Source organism: Schistocerca gregaria, chromosome 1, assembly GCF_023897955.1.
Source record: "Schistocerca gregaria isolate iqSchGreg1 chromosome 1, iqSchGreg1.2, whole genome shotgun sequence".
Classification (NCBI taxonomy): domain Eukaryota; kingdom Metazoa; phylum Arthropoda; class Insecta; order Orthoptera; family Acrididae; genus Schistocerca; species Schistocerca gregaria.
Window position 1 is genome coordinate 144,246,411 of NC_064920.1, and position 17,700 is coordinate 144,264,110.

At 38.2% G+C, this 17,700-nt stretch overlaps 1 protein-coding gene across 1 annotated transcript in view; it reads right to left on the bottom strand.

Annotated features, from left to right (window-relative positions):
- Window positions 1-17,489, bottom strand: part of LOC126334946 (RNA-binding protein Musashi homolog 2) — a 363,984-nt gene extending 346,495 nt beyond the window's left edge. Inside the window, exons 1-2 of the mRNA XM_049997694.1 lie at window positions 17,265-17,489; window positions 16,364-16,414 (exon numbers count right to left, since the gene is read on the bottom strand). Coding sequence (XP_049853651.1) covers window positions 16,364-16,414; window positions 17,265-17,392 — 179 coding nt within the window. The 5' untranslated portion in view covers window positions 17,393-17,489. The remainder of the gene's footprint in view (window positions 1-16,363; window positions 16,415-17,264) is intronic.
- Window positions 17,490-17,700: the final 211 nt, after the last annotated feature.

Here is a 17,700-nt window from a genome sequence, read left to right on the forward strand (position 1 = left end):
GGCACACACAACATAAAACTCGTAAAAGGTAGGGTACACATATAGTTTAAACGGCAACAAAATATGATGTATCATTCCCCTTAACCTAAAAATAATCACAATAAGAAAAAAACCCACTGAGGATGTCACAACTGTGGCGAAATATGTTTGGGTGATGAAACAAAACAATAATTTTTGTAATTGTAAAAAGGTGGGCGCATCCTTAATTCATTATTATTTACCTGCATGCGAGGGAACTGAGCTCAAAACTCCAATATAATAGTAAAAATTACTCCTTTTTTAAAAAAGGGTTTATTTAAAAAAGAAAAATTTTATCACTGCTGCTAGGACTGACTGGTATTCCGGTTATTTATTCAGCCATTAGGAAAAAAAACTGTTATAACAGGGGCGAAACAAAGACTGGTATCAGTTTTAACAGGTGGGATTTTCTCGTCCCTAGAGTGACTACGCTTCGTAATAATTCTTTCAATGATGATCAGTCTGTCATCAGTCTTTCTTATGACTATTTTTAGAGTTGCTCCATTTTAAATAATTCCGTGCGAATACTCTCAGAGATTTAATGGATGTGAATGCTTCCAGTGAACGTTCGACAATCGAGCAATAAGGTCTTTGCGACGGTCTATGTGTAGAGTTAGTTTTGGTCATGTCGCGGGTTCCTGCACCAAGTCAGTCTGTCATCAGTCTTTCTTATGATTATTTTTAGAGTTGTTCCACTTTAAATAATTCCATGCGAATACTCTCAGAGATTTAATGGATGTGAATGCTTCCAGTGACCGTTCGACAATCGAGCAATAAGGTCTTTGCGACGGTCTATGTGTAGAGTTAGTTTTGTTCATGTCGCGGGTTCCTGCACCGAGTGTCGATCTGCTTTAGGTCTTCCTGCTGTTCGCTAAAATTTTCTATTGTTGTAATTTATCTACATAGACAAAGAAAAATAATTCCCGGATTTTTCCCGGATTCCCCGGTTGAAAATACACTTTCTCCCGGGTGAAAATACACTTTTTCCGTGTTAAGTGACAGTATACTTTTTCTCGGCACTTATCAATCCTTATATGGTTTATGGTTTTGTACACCGGCGTAGAATTTCCCGGCACTTTATAAAATGAAACTCAGGGGAAAAAAACACGTTTTGGAAAGATCTTTATATGCAGCAACATATACACTGCATATTTCCGTATTACGAAGGTATAAATTAGAATTCCATCAAACACTGTATGTTTCGGAAAGAAGCATTAAAATCGAGTTTGCGACGCGCTTTTGTAAGCCAGTCACAGCTCACGTCACCTGATCTCGCCAGCTGATGACAGCATTTGACACGTGAAGTAATCAGCCAATAGCAAGATCACTCTTAAGTAGCGCGAACACACAAATAAGAGAAATTAATGGCCTAAATTAATGTACAATTGTTGCTACAAGAAAAACAAAGCTATCTCATATAATATTGGTCTCTAAGATTAATAAGCTGCAAGAGAAGCTAAACTTCCACATATATTTTTGATCTTATTTGCGCGTCATACATCACATAAATGTGCCAGTAAAATTTTTTAATAACGATTTAAATGTCTGGATCTTCTGGGCTCGAAATTCTTCATATGGTCGTCCTCAAAGAGTTGATTTTTAAATGAGTCAAACGCTCTGTGATTTAAGAAATTCGTCGTACACTCTCTCACATAGTTTATCTTACATAAAAGGAAATTTACTGTGTGAAACACTGAAAGATCTTGCATTAAAACGAATGTAATGTAAAAAACTGTCACGCCACGCTCATTGGAGGGAATTTGTTGTTCAGAAGCACTGCACAGTCTTCCTAAAGCCTTTCACACACTTTGCTGTTGGCAGACGCTTTCATGAGCACTGTGTTTTGTTGTTGTATATGGCGCATTTTCTTTGCCACTTAAGTTTTATTTTCGTTTTTTTCTCTAGTTCATGTTTTGTTGCTGCAGTATTATTCTGCAGAAGCGGGATACAGTAATTTTTTTGTTAGAGTATTGGTTCTTACCAGTCAAAATCACAAAAATTTAACTGAAAAATAAAACAATGAAAAATTCCCGGAACTCAAAAAGATTCCCGGGCTTTTCCCGGTTTTCTCCCGGATGAAAAAATTCCCGGGTTTTCCCGGATCTTCCGGTTGTCACGGGTCGTAGACACCCTGTACATACTACAGCATCAGCTTTGGATCTGTGCAGCAAATTTATTTTACATCTTTATTTAAGGATAGACCAAGACTTATCTCGGATTTGCAACTTCGATCTTATGCTGGTTTTACTTTCTGTTGATACCTTGTATTACGTTGCTGTCTCTGGATCACTGGTTCCCGGGTTCGATTCCCGGCCGGGTTGAGGATTTTCCCTGCCCGGTGACTGGGTGTTTGTGTTGCCCTCATAATTTCATCGTCGTCATCATCATCATCATTCGTAACCATGGCTAGATTGGATTGTGAAAAAAATTGGACTGTGTTAAAATTGGGAGGGACTTCGTACGGGCGCTGATGACCGCACAGTTGGGCGCCCCAAAAACCAAACATCATCATCATCGTATTACTTTCTATTTGTTGTGTATACAGCACAGATGTTTAAAGGTGTATAACTAGTTTTATTGGGTTTCATCATCTTAGCAATGGACCTTCTGTCCATTCTGGCGTATGGCATTACCAACTTCTTCATTATCACAGCCCCTCCCACACTTATCTTCAAATTCGGTGGACAATGAATCGTTACGTTGCAAATTACAGCCATTTCCCTTTCATACCTCATTTGCTTGTCCTTTCACAACCCTTTCCAGGCTGAGAATAAATTTCGTACATTTTTGTCTGATATGTACCAATTCAAAAATGGTTCAAATGGCTCTGAGCACAATGGGACTTAACTTCTAAGGTCATCAGACCCCTAGAACTTAGAACTAATTAAACCGAACTAACCTAAGGACATCACACACATCCATGCCTGAGGCAGGATTCGAACCTGCGACCGTAGCGTTCGCGCGGTTCCAGACTGTAGCACCTACAACCTCTCTGGCCGGCTACATACCAATTTCTGTCCATTATGTATGACCTGTAGAATCAGGCACAACTACTGAAAAACTCCTCAGGGTAATAGTTTGTTCAAGAAGCATGATCATGCTATTCAAAATACACTCACGTACGAAATCCAATCGGCATTTTGTGGATGTGTTTACTAAAAGACACATCTGTTACATGAAATTTCTCAGTTCAGAATAATCCAGAAATTGTTTTAAACTAACATAATTTAGGAAAAGCAACTGTATTTATCTTGGTGACACAGAGCTTTGTCTTCACACTGAAGTTTGAATGACCTGTTGCGCTATGATAGTCACAATATTAAACAAAACAGCTGCCGAACGGAAACCGGGAACTCACACAACCGTTGCAGTCCGGAGTAACGCAGAAAAACGATGCAGTTTAGCGACAACATATTTAAAACCGAACCCTCATGATCGTGTGGGCCAGGGTGGAAAGTGACATCGCAAGAATTAGAATAACGTGTACCGTAAGATGGGAGAAATTATAAAAGTTTCCGTCATTTGAAAAATAAAAAAGTAGGTTCCCCCCTTTCTCTCCTGCCTTCTTTTTCTATTCTTCAATTATTTTTCTGTCAACGCCCAAGACGAGGCGGATACACCGGTTCACGTCAGTTCAATGAAGTTAAATGGTGTCAGCGTCGCCAGTAAGTGTATCTGGGGCCATCCGGGTACGCAACGCGCTGTTGACAATTTACCCTTTCCCTTTACAGCAGAGGTGACAGGAGGATTGTGACGTAGGTCCCAGACCACAAGTCTTTGCGCAAGTGTCCTGGATTGCATTCCACACCTAACCGCAGTGTCTCATGAAGTGAGGACGTGCGAGACTGGACATGGGAATCCGAGTCAGATGAGGACGTTAAGCTTGGCGGACCCCTTGCTGCTCTTCGGGTGGTGTAGGCTGTGCCAGCGCCAGGTTTCACCCTTTTCTTTATCTCATTGTCTCTAACACGAACACGACACTACACTGCATACACACCGTTACAGTCACCTACACTTCCATACATGGTTCTCACACTACGGGAAGACAAGGGCCTGCGGGCACCGAGGGAAGAAGAAACCTTTCCATTAATGCGGCTGAATCTACCCTATCGTCATTCATGCCATACGATTTTACTTACTTTTTTTCTCTTCGTAAGTTTTAATTTTGCTATCTATATTACAAGTAAGACAGTTATTGTAAAGTATCTGAAAGCCCTATTCCTCCCGGGTAAATAAACAAAGCGAAATACGCTGTTTCAAGAGAGAACAATATAAAACATTCATAAGAAGAATTTTCCTAATAAGAATCCGGTCGGGGCGCATCTTTAAAAATTATCCACATAAATTTTGTAGCCGAGGCTGTTTTTATGTTACTTATTTATATATTGTATGCGACTAAGTTTCTACTACGTTTGTGACAAATTAAGGAGAAGACGGGAACACGATGGGAGAGCGAAGAGAGAAAAACTGATCAACGAGACGCTGCAGAGTCTAGTTACGTTTGTTAACATCCTTTTCTCAAAGTTCTAATAGTGGGAAACATCGTTGCAACGCCTTCTGTTTTAAATCTGTTGAAAAAGTTTTGTTGTTCCCGTTCTTTGTCGTACAGCAGAACAAGGCAGAGCACGCAATGAAAGATTAACAGTTACCAGCCAGGAAACAAGATCGATGCCAAGTTAGCTCGACCAGAGGTAGAACAGAGAAGTCTTTGATACACCTAAGAAAGAAGCTACTCTTCTTTAAAGGAAAGTTCATTGTACTTTAAATCACACTAATTTCTCTTATGTGTCTGGTATTTGTGAACTGCTTAGTCGTCCACAAGCGAGACGAATGACTGTGGATGTCGGTAGCCTGGTCCCGGCGGAGGTTCAAGTCCTCCCTCGGGCATGTGTGTGTGTGTTTGTCCTTACCATAATTTAGCTTAAGTAATGTGTAAGCTTAGGGACTGATGACCTTAGCAGTTCAGTCCCATAAGATTTCACAGACATTTGAACATTTTTTGTCGTTAGTCTCCGTATAGTCAGTATGAAACTTAAATTTTTGAACATCGAATCTTGGTGCCTTGTCACTTTTCGGCAACCAAACTTATATCAGCAGGGTACATTCTTATATCCCTTCGTAAGTGCGACAAAGAGCAGGAAGAGTGGTACGATTCTACAGTTACACTCGACATGAGTAAGCTACTAATTTTTGCTCGAAATCCGAACCATTGTTTGTCAATGAGACGTGTGAAGCTGAAGAAATGTCAGCAGATTGTCTGAAATACTGCCTCTAGCTGTTATTTTCAGAAAAAGTAATCTTTTGTCTAAGACTGACGTTTCCGTATAGCGTAAGATGAAACAAAGATACCCCCACTATGAGGGAAAAAAATTGTAGCGTATTTCAGCAATTGTTTGTATTTGGTATAGTTTTCAATGTGATTTATCTGTTGGTTGTCAGTTCCAGGACCTAGATCACTGTCGAATGTACAATTTTTCCACATAAATAAAAATTTACCTTAATGAAAATAATCAGAAATATCAGGATTCCCCATTCCCCAGTTTCTCATAAACTGTTCAAAAGATCGAATAAGAAACGTGGGCAAACGATAGTACGCAGAGAAAGGTGTGCTTTGCTGTAAGGTTAACACACTTTCTTTTCTACCGAGAATTTGAGGGAACTAAATCCTTTTGAATGTACCTATTTACTGTACAACAACTTCTAGCGTTTCGAAAGCGTAAGTACACTCAGATAACTCTTGCTAATGTTTGTAGTAAAAGATTTGGCTAAAAGAGGCGGAAATTGTGGTAAATTTGTTGGTCAAGTACGCTGAGGCACACAATTTCCGTCGTGTTATGTTTACGTGGCAATAGTTGTAAAATGCCTGCAATCTGGACCATCACAGTTTGCAATCTATCTTTTCTTCCGGGAACTTACACTGCATCATTAACACGCCACTGTTTCACTCTTGGATGCGTTTTGTGTGGCTTGCTGTATCACTGGTTAAGTGCCAGGCTACGGATAACCAAGTGTAGGTTTCGATCCCCTCAAGCCCAATGACTTTTATCTGTCACTCATCACTTCTTTCACCTCTGAGAATGTTTGTTCATCTGAAACCGAGTCGCACCGTAGTTTGGAATTCATAAGTAGCTGTAGGTCCCCATACAACTGGTTCCGTCAGTTCGAAATTTCAAATAAATGCTAAGAGGTATGTGATGGAATATGCTGAATTAAACAAAACTATTCATAAATTTCTTCGAGAGGGCGTGAGGAAATGTAATGCTGATAAAAGAAACAACTAAAAATAATAAAAGGAATAAAAAAACAAGAAAGGAACTATGTTGTGTAGACATCACTTTTCAACAATTAGAATGACAAATGGCACAAAAACTAACACCGGAGGCAAAATTATACAAGCAGTTGAGCTTTCTTTAAATATTTGTATTGTTCAAAATAAGGATCAGAAACACAGATGGTACTGAAAATAATGGTATTATGCTAATGTAAGTACAGAGGAGGGAATGGCAGGTGGTACAGTTTCATTCCACATAGTTAAAGTAACGCAAACGTAGTACAGGGCAACTTACTACATGATTTACAGAACGTAAGCGATTGAAAACAACTAACCGAAACTTCTACAATTTTTGTAGTTAACAAGAAAAGCGACAGGCATGACAAAAAACTTTCAACTCATCAGCCTCCTCTTCGTAACGTACAATATATTTACTACTGCCTGCCGGCCGAGCGGTTCTAGGCACTACAGTGTGTAACTGCGCGACCACTACGGTCGCAGGTTCGAATCCTGGATGTGTGTGATGTCCTTAGGTTACTTAGGTTTAAGTAGTTCTAAGTTCTAGGGGACTGATGACCTCAGAAGTTAAGTCCCATAGTGCTCAGAGCCATTTGAACAAATTTACTACTGTGAGCAACCACACAGAAAAAAAGTCAAGATTTTAATAAGCGGAAGGAACAAATTAGCTTTAGAAGTGTATATCTCGCAAAGCATCACCGCAAGTCACTGACGAAACTATAAAGGGTGAACCTGAATTGCACTGGCAAAATTTCTAAGTTTGCCGCGCGGGGTGGCCGTTCGGTCTCAGCGGTCTCGTCACGGTTCGTGTGGCTCCTCCCGTCGGAGGTTCCAGTCCTCCCTCTGGCATGGCTGTGTGTGTTGTCTTTAGCGTAAGTTAGTGGGTAAGCTTAGGGACCGATTACCTCAGCAGTTTGGTCCCATAGTCCTTACCACAATATTTTCCTGAGCTTGTTCATTGACTGCTTCAGAGTATATTGATAAGAAGGATCCGCGGTCTCCGATGCCTCGTTACAGAGTAATAATACAATTACGACTTGTTCTATTTGTTACTACAATTATCTTTGTTTGTGTGGAAATATCTTTATAACAAGGAAAAGGCTTGTAATATGCAATCATCAAAACATACAGCAGAAAAAGAGTAACGCAACAACCACCCTGTAGATGTGGTTGCCCCGCTACGGAAACAGCTCAGCATAGGGATGTCGGTCATCGCTGAAAATGATCTGTTTCTGAAAACGATTTTCGGTTTTTTACTCCTCTTATTTCCTACGATAAACGTAGAAATCGATAAAAGTCTTTAAAATTTTTTCTCTCTCAGATGAATAGAATCAAAATATTAAAATAAATACGCAAATAAAAGAAAATTTTGTCCGTCCACCTTTTGCTGCTTTTCTCGGAAAGTGGTTAGTGGTAGAACACTATAAAACAAAACAAAAAAGACCCACCAGTATCAGTATTCTCCAACTGCTTCAAATTTTTCGAATATTATGTCCTGATCGGGGGTCATAGCACTATTTGGGCATTATGAGTAGTCAGTGCTAAAGGGTAAAAGCAGATTTCGGAACTCTGTTTTTCGTGTTAATTTTACTGACTTCAAGGGCTACAAGCAGATAAAGACATATTATGTAAGAACTTTCTATTTCTATTGAGTATTATAAACGAACTGTCATTAAGTTTTTAATTTAATATCGTTACCATAATTTCCTTCCTCCTTTGTTATTTCACAGAAGTGGTAGTCAAGCCTTTCTTCCTTTAAAACATGTGGAGCATTGTACTTCATTCCTACGTCACTTCCTAAGAATATTTCCGGCCTAGGGTTGGTGCTATTCTGCAACACAACGGATGTCCGCCGACGAGATTGAGATGCCTACCATATACACCAGTGGGGGTAAGTCTTGCACGATGCACGTACACGGCTAATGTGAGCTATGACACATTGCAACAGGGACATTATTGCCTCAACGATGCTGTACCAATCTTATGCCACGTGACTGCTGGTCGTTTATGTCAAAATGGCCAAATGGCTCTGAGCACTATGGGACTTAAAATCAGAGGTCATCAGTTCCCTAGAACTTAGAACTACTTAAACCCAACTAACCTAAGGACATCACACACATCCATGCCCGAGGCAGGATTCGAACCTGCGAGCGTGACAGTCACTCGGTTCCGAACTGAAGCGCCTAGAACCGCTCGGCCACCATTAGTAACACCAAGTTCTCAACCACCTAAAACTATATTTTGTTTTGAAATGCGAGAATACAAGACCCTAAAAATGAACAACAAGGTGGAAGTCCAACGAAAATGGGCCCATATACGCTTGGTACTCGAATCCGGCTTTTTTTTATGTTCTACAGCTGTTTAGTACTCTTTGTGAAACACAATATGAAAAGTCCTGATCACCAGGAAATGATCTTGAGTCAGAAAAACTGCAAGTAAATAGTTTTTTTGACATTTTATAGCACTCTACAAAATTGTTTTTATAAAAAAATCAAATGGAATAAGGAATCCAATAAAAGATTAGTGTTCTCTTCTTTGTGGATTTACTAATATAAAGTAATACATTACAAAAGTGTAATTTTTTGGGTTCTGTCTTGTCAAAATTTCATAACAAGCAATCCCATCAGCGACATCATCTGGCCAGCTGCATAGTTAGCCTCACGACGTTCTTGAAGTAAACATAAACTTTGAATCCTAAAAGAGACCTCTTCTAGTTTTGGTCCCTGGCACTTCTTGAAATCCTTATTAGGTTACGGAACCTGTGATAAAAAAACTCAGCCTGAATGCTTTCGGTCGTGACCCCTGTGTCAATGGGAATTCACTTTAAAAGAACCTGCAGTGGTTAAGCAGAACCATACCAAAACATTTCTATATTTTTTCATGTGTGCTCTAATGTTCCCCATTAACCACAATGTATGCTAACACAAAGTACGCTACACCTTAAACCAGAATTAAATTAGCACATTACACAATAAAAAGACATACTAATAGTTCTGTATAAGATGAATCCTTCCACAAAACGTTAGGAAGACTGCTGTGAACTTCACCAAAACTTATACAACATGACAGTGGTGTGAAACATACAGGCTATTTATACAATGTGTGCTGCAGCTGTCACGCAAACCATTTTGTAACCATCATCTCCATTGCCAGTTAGGAAATTGTGAGCTTTATATGCAGTTTTATTCTGTAGTTATAGCAGAAAAGGAGAGAGAAATATGCAAGATCAGTCATGATTAAAGACAACCTTTTGTGATTTTTTTTCGAGTTATTCGGATTTTATTTCGCTTAGTAGCTACCAAGACTTTTGATATTGCCTACCCCTGTGAGCCTAAACAATTGTAGAACTTAAAACGAGATGACAGATTCATTTTGAGTACTAACAGAGTATAGGCCGATTTTCACTGCACCTCCACATTGCCGTCGTGTCTCAGGGACGTTTTTTTTTAGGTGGTTTAGAACTTCGGTCATTCTAATAAAACGATTTTCAAGAGTATGCACAAAACATTTTTCTCTGTTTGGAAAAGTGGGTCAAAAAAGCCATTTTTGTCGTTTTACAGAAAAATCGTCGATTTCGCCCTCAGTTTGCACACTACTGGAAACCAGGAGGATAATGAAACTGTATATTCCAAGACCTTGTATTGGTATGATATCATGTGCAAAGTTTCATGTTTATCGTGCAGATAATTTCAGTTTCAGAGGTACAAAAAGCTAAACATCACATTTCTTTCAAACGCCTATTTTTTGGACCGACTTCGCTTCACTTTGTTGCTTTTAGTGACTTGTATGCTCGCATTCCAAAACCAAATATAGTTTTTTGGTGGTTTAGAGCATGGTCTCTCTAATGAAAGAGGTATAAAAGAATTTTCAGAACACTTTCTTTTTAAACGTGAACCAGAAACATCAATTTTCGATGTTTTGAGAAAAATCGTCAACTTTGCCATCAATGTGTAAGCTATTGGAAAGCAGTAGATGAATATAATTTTAAATTCCAAGACCGTTTATTGGTATGTTATTACACGCTAGGTTTAATATGTATTCCACAGTTTCTTTCCAAGTTCTATAAAGCTGAAATTCACGTTTCTTTCGGGCGTTTGCTTTTTGGCCAAGTTCGCTACAATTTATCCAGATGCAAATCACACAGAAAATATTTTTTACTGTTTAGCTTAAGAAAGTTCAAAAAGCTGTATATAATGACCTTGTTTTGTTTCTTTCAAGAAAGTAATACCGGAGATAGTATGTATGAAAATTGCCGAAAACTCAAGGTTGCACTGTTCATACTTACGCTATTTACAATTGCTTCGAGTTTCTAGTGACCATCGATGATAATCTTTTCACCTCATTACTTGCGATTGAATAGAAAAATAAATAATGAACATAAATAATCCGCGCTTTTGCTCAACAACATAAATCGCCAACAATATAAACGATATCTAGAGGATAGTAACTTCACACATTTTCTTCGATTGCTAAAATTACTACTGATAACTTATATTACGCATGCCGTTATGCCGGCATTAACAGCAAGACAACAGCACATCGTTTCAAGTTAACCCGCTGTTTCACCTAATCCTATCTTAAGGTAGTACTATTATTACATCATACTCAAAAGAAGAAGAAACCCGTCATACGATTTGATCCGAATGCACAGTCTAAAGCCAACTGTGAATGATCTACACACTTACACAAGTAACGTCATTAGCTATGTCTGTACACAGAGGCAACTTTCACACTGAAAATACAAAGCACATCCAGTGATTTCTGTTTCACAGAATAAGCCCAAGTTCAAACGCTTAACGATACGTATAATATTCAGAAATGTACTAGGTCACGCACAGAATCAACTAACGCGACATTTCGGCGTTACGTCCGTTCTCACGCTCTTATGACAAGTGTGGAAACTTTCTGGACTCTTACAGGAGAAGGAAATCTTTTGCGTGGTCAGTGTCAGCAAGCAGATGGTGTGAAATCCGTAAATTCATTTTCAGTATGAAGAAACAATCTGTATAATGTTTTAAATGCCATGTCATCTTCGTTCTGATTGACAGATGTCGGAAAAAGTATCTAAATTCGTGCCTTTGCTGTTTGCAGGTCTGCTGTTAAAACACTGCGAGAAACAAAACTATACATCTCGTTTTAATTATTCACAATCATCTTTTTTTAAACGATTTCTTTCCAAACTCACAACTCACCACTTCAGATACAGTCTATGTAATACCCTGTGTTTATGAATACACAAAAGAGTTTCTCTGTGGTTTTTCTAAATTCGCCTCCATAGACGAGGACGCGCACAGAATGGAAAGATTCGTGTGACGGCTTGTTGCCGAGTGGCAATATCCACTGTCTATGCAAAGCACTGATGCTGTTTACTACTGAGCCCCTCGCTTACACAACATACGATTTTTTTACTGAATTAAACAATTACATATACTAATTTACGTTACATAAAATAGAAATGGAAGTAAAAGCAAATACACACCCTGCAAGGATAGAATAAACGACCTTTCTCTTCGCGGCAATAACTCTTCGTACTCTATTTCAGCTACATTCATAGCTGGCAAATTTAGTATGCTTATTCTATTAGCTGTAAATATTAAGTCACAACAACTTGAGCTAATAAGTCAAAATTGTCATGTTCCATCATTTACTTTTATTATAATTCTGAAACTACATCTGTCAATTTTCGAAGTTTGTAGCATTGATGAAAACAACATATCAGGCTAAAGAATAGGAAACTGCATGCATCTAGAAGTACAAAAACTGTAAGAAGTCAATCAGTGACACATTCTTTCGGCAGAAGATGCTGCGAAAATTTCAAGTCTTTCGGCATGTGATGTAAATTTGTAATGGAAATTATAAACGAAATTAGTCAAAAAATGTGTGGTACACTACTGCAACTTCGTATTATGGAGATGGAAAAAGCTATTTTACTGCCGCGGAGGTTGTGATACACAGTGCTGGACTGTGCTGTCGCACGTTACGAAGGGTTACTATCTGAGAAATTAAAGCATTGCTCCTTCTGTCTCCCAAACGGTGAATAATAGTGTAGCAAGAGGTCTAATTTATCTTCGAAGGCGACAGTTTGGCTTTGAGTTTTCGAATGTAAATGCTATAGCCTGGCATTCTTGCATACCTTGGGGTCTAGCTGCCGCGTTACATTTATCAGACATTTCTGTAAAAGTAATTAAAACTAAAAGCCAAATTCAATAACGTTCTTTCACGTAATAGAAAAATCCCTCACACATACTTCGTACACGACGTGTACTATGAAAAATATCAAAGGCGAGGGTAGCGGGTGCTGAGAGCAAATGTTACACAGCGAATATTTGCCTTCATTTTTAATAGTTGTTTATCTACTGAGACAGTGATGCAAAAATTATATTTTACTGAACCCCGTTCACAAGCGTTTGAATAAAACAACATGAAGCTTCTCTTAGCAAATGGGCTATAAGAAGCCAATATTGTTCTCATGACATGGTTCCACACATACTGCGCCAAATAAAAGTTGGATAAAGGAAGGGAATCTGCGATGTAATATCAATTTTGACCTTCGTATTTAATACATCCTCCGTTTTTTTTTACAAAATTATTTTGTCACTAATCATAACAAGCAGCACACCACTACTATAGCAATGGCGTTAAAAAGATATAGTTCAACGTCAAACTATCTTAGTTGGTTCAATGCTGCAAGGTAAAACATGTCACGAAGAGTGCACACACACCAAATATTTGACCCCTGTCTGACGGAAAAATTGTCCCGTCTTCAACACCTACGAAAGTATGTGCCTTTAATACTTCATGAGACGTGACAATGAATGCTGCTGCGCAACAAAAAATAGTGTAATCATTACTTGTATAATTTATTCACAAAAACGAATTACCATGTAGCTGGTTAATAACAATAACAGTTTATCTTTTCTGAAGACTCCATTAACTCTCATCGCTTGCTAAAATTAAAACCCCCTCTTTTCTGAGCAATGAATGGTCCTCCATAGAATTAGCTTTTTTTTTTTAATGGTAGGGGAGTTACGGTAATTTTCGTGATTGTAGGAATAGATTTTAGAAAGACTTCGCTAGCAAGTAACCAGTCTTAATATACGGATTCATTACCCAATAATTAAATCTGGCTACTCAGGTATTAGTCAATGATTAGGTGAATACTAATCAGTGAGCTCAAATAATGTGACCTGTCAGACTGATTCAGCTGTTTGGCAATTTAAAAAAAAGTTTTATTAAGTTAAAATGTACTTCTGGTAATTAAGAAAATAATGGAATTTTCTGTAACAGTTTAAGTGGACATCTTAACTGTTTCTAGACTTCTTAATGTATTTAGAAATTTCATTATAATGCTTGAAGAAGATAGATTATGCATAAATAACATTATTTTTTTGTAATTACTCGAATATCAATGTTTAGTGAAATAACATAATTATCTCTGCATTTAGTTGAACATGTGCGTCCTGTAGAATCTAGCACATCAATCGGGTACAGGGCCCCATAACCGTCTACTACGTGAGTACGCTTCGGCGATTTGTATCAACTGAAACAATTATTTATGTGTAGTACCAAGTCATACTGCAAACTGAAATAAATAATATAGATTCAGTAACTGCCACCGCTAACGCCTGAAAGAACCATGCTTCAAGACGGGCAAAATATCGTCTTACTTTGGATTTTATTCGGCTTCCACTGCATTTAGTATTTCATTTTGTAATATGCGCGTCGCTGTACTGACCAGGGCCTTTTTTCTTACTTTTGTTATACATCTGTTACTACATTGGTAATCAATGAGGTCTTCGTTGATTAGAAACACCGGTTACTTTACCTGTCTTCAGCATGCACTTAATCTTCCTAAACTCGCAGATTTTTTTTATCTTGTTGGTCGTTGGTGTCAGGTGTCAAATTAGGTTTACTTCTTGTATAGGTTTGTAATATTTACCGAAAGTAATAAATTTAATTTGACAACTAGGTAAACAAAAATGATAACCACGCTCTTCTCTATCAGATTTAAATCTTTGTAACTAGGCTGGCAATCGGGATGTAATACTGAATGTACACTTGTTTAAAACCATGTTTATGAACTGTATTCAAGTTAACACATTACTAGCTTGGACGACGAATACGCAAAATGAGTTCAGCTATCGCCTGATTTAACTATGCAGTCTTAATAATAAAATCTGTAATTTTCTTGCTTTAAATTACAATACTCTGGTATTCCGAGGTTCTGGAAATCGATAGTCTAAATTCATATAATGTAAACTTTTTAACTTGTCTGCACGTACGCGCACGAAAACTAAAATTTTAAACGGTATTTATCGCATATAAATCACCCTGAACTCAGTTTACAACCTTTGGATGACGATTCGGGCAGTACTGGCAACCTGTCGGAATTTATTGCATTGAAATAGTTCTCTTATCGGGCGGCTACAAAGCCGCTGTCAGCTCGCCACCAGACAGTCGGTATCTGTTGAAACTCGACATATTTAATTTTATATGTATTACTGGCCGGAGTTTTCGCGCTCATGAAAACAATTTTTCTCAGACGTTATTTGCATCAAGATCAGGTCTCTGTGGACTACTCGTGATCGAGTCTACATCGTTCTAATCTGCCAAAGACCTACTCACTTCCTCCAGATAAGTTTAGGCATAACGCCTTATAAATAATTATTCTTGACGCAGTCCTGGTCTCTTTTTTATTATTTTATTTCCTTGTAGGCTACGACATCTGCCCAACTATAGGAAAATAAAATCGGCCATAAATACTTCTGAACGAACGGTATGATTTGATTTTTTGTAGACTGCAGTGAAAAGTATAATAATTATTATGTTTTACCTATTGCCCGACAAGCAACAGTACATAGACTCTGTTCACCATAAAAAGTCTGTACATTTAACAGCAACGAAGGCTGAATGCGGAAGTGTCCCAGACATCCATTTTTATACCGAAATTCCTTGCGCTTAAGTGTATTACTGTATAATTTCAGTTTAAATTAAGAATCGAGATATGCTGCGTACAGACACAAACTCTAAAAACATTTTCGTATTCAAAAACCGTCATTATCACTCAGAAACAAATAACATTGTGCAGTAAATAAATAACAAATCCGTCACAGCTCTGACCAGAATTTCACGAGTGTTAACAAAACCTTTGTGCATGTGTGTGCACACACAACTCGTTTGAAAAAGACCAAGTTGAAATAACGTTAAAATGTGTTTTTCTGTCATGATTTTAGCTTGATACAAAGAGCTCTGTATGCCATCTGCTCAAATATAGTTCGGAGCATTGCATTCTGAATTTTAGTAAACAATGTAGCGATGATGTGGGTACAAAATATGCACGTCACAAATCCCAAAAATCAGCATTGTTAAAAAAGTCTGAGTGTACTGTAGTTGGTGGTGATAGTTATGACTAAAACCTCGCTGCAGTAAATGCACTTTGTATGGTTACTCTAACAAAATAAGCTTCATTTGCAAAGGATGATTCTACAAGATTTACATGGCATGAAGTGATTCTGTATGTCGAAGCACTATAGCTCCTCTGCTGAAGAAAAAAAGTTATACGAAATGCAAAGACGTTACTTTTTTATACAATTGCTTATACAGCTATATCTATTACAATAATGCCTCGCGGGCAACACAATTCCAAGACATATTTGTCGGTTTGACCCGGTTCATAATGGTGCTGCCACTACGCGGTGGCGGGATGCTAATATGTTGGTTTACCTAAAAATCCTTTGTAAAGTTTCTTCGAAGAAGAGTACTAAAAACGACCTTAGTAATCAGAATGAATGCTTGGACATACACATGCATCCATTGCTAGAACTACTACGGTTACTCTCCATAATTCTGTGGAGATTAAGATATCAAACATTACAATCTACGATGCAATTTAGAAAGCGATGTTACACAAAAACTACACAGAAAGGGTACTGTCTATGGAGTACGCCTTTCAATAATAGAAAGCCACATATGACGATCTACGTCTACAACACGTAGCAAAATTAATGGCGGCTTTACCCGACCAACGTATTAATGTAACAAGATCTGGTTTCCTACCTTCTCGGCGTTCGCCTCCGGAAATGCGGAACTGTAGTAACGACAGAACTTCTGAAAGACAAACAATGCAGAAATCACGATATCCTAAACATATTACTGTTAGTATATCTGCAAATGTCTTATTCTGTAATTTCTACTGTTTTGTTCAAAGATAAAAATGTAGATAAAAACACCTCCTTCTGCGATTGTGTTTGACTAAAATAAGGCGATAAGCACAAGAAAACCAATCTGCGTATACATAATATAATGAGACTGGCATAAAATAATAACGAACCAGATTAAAAAAACAGTGTGCGACTGGGACCTAGTTCTAAATATTTCGACAATAGCGATTAAAAATGCTAAGTGTTCATACATTTTAGAACGTAGTTTCCCATAAATGTTCCATTTTACAAAAAAATAAAATACTTAAGACACTGCTGGATACCGTTAACAGCGCAATTTTACAAACTATGTTAGCACTTCCTGGCTCCTGAAACTATAATACAGAAATAGGTTGGTGTGCTGCTGAAAGTGGAGCATTTCATATCATACGAGATTCACAATATTACGTCATGATTACTGATTAGCTAGTGTCAGGTGCTTTTGACAAACTGCATCCAGTAAGACTAAAGATGGAGGACGAAGGAAACTGAGTACTACAATTTCACAGACTCTTACAGGTTCTCATGTACACAAAGGAAACCTGTAAAATGCCACCAGACTGGGATTTGTATTCTTCAGAACACTGAAGGTGACTGCTTCATAAATAAACTGAAGAGCACACAATGCGTACGACAGAATATAAACTGTGTCTATGTAGCTGCACGCAGACGTGACCTCGAAATTTTAATTTTGTGTGACTAGCAACTGAGAATTGGAATTACAGCAAAAGTGTTTAGTATGGACTTGTTACACCTACCTTATCATTCCTGCTTTGACTACAATGTACGCTGAATATGGTTCGCAGTAAGAAACCATCGCTCTCCTTAACGTGTTTTTTTCACTGGGTTTTAAAAAAACGTCACAGCTGGCGTTAGTCAAAAACATCAGCGACTCCACAATCGTTGCAGGTCGTGTCCACTAGCGCAACCACACTGGCACATGCAACTCTGCCTCTTCTCCCACCAACAGCTGTCGCCTTTATGAACAATTGTCGTCTTCGTGATGCATTGTTGCTCGTTAGAAAGCGACAGTATTCCTTGCGATTCTCCACTACGATGCCCACCTACGTCGATTTAATCATTTATCGTTTCCGGAATAGTCTGTTGGCGTGTTTATTATAAAGTAATTCTCCGCAGATAATATCACAGCACGGAGAGGAGGGTACGAACTCCATTCGTTATACGTAGAGAAGG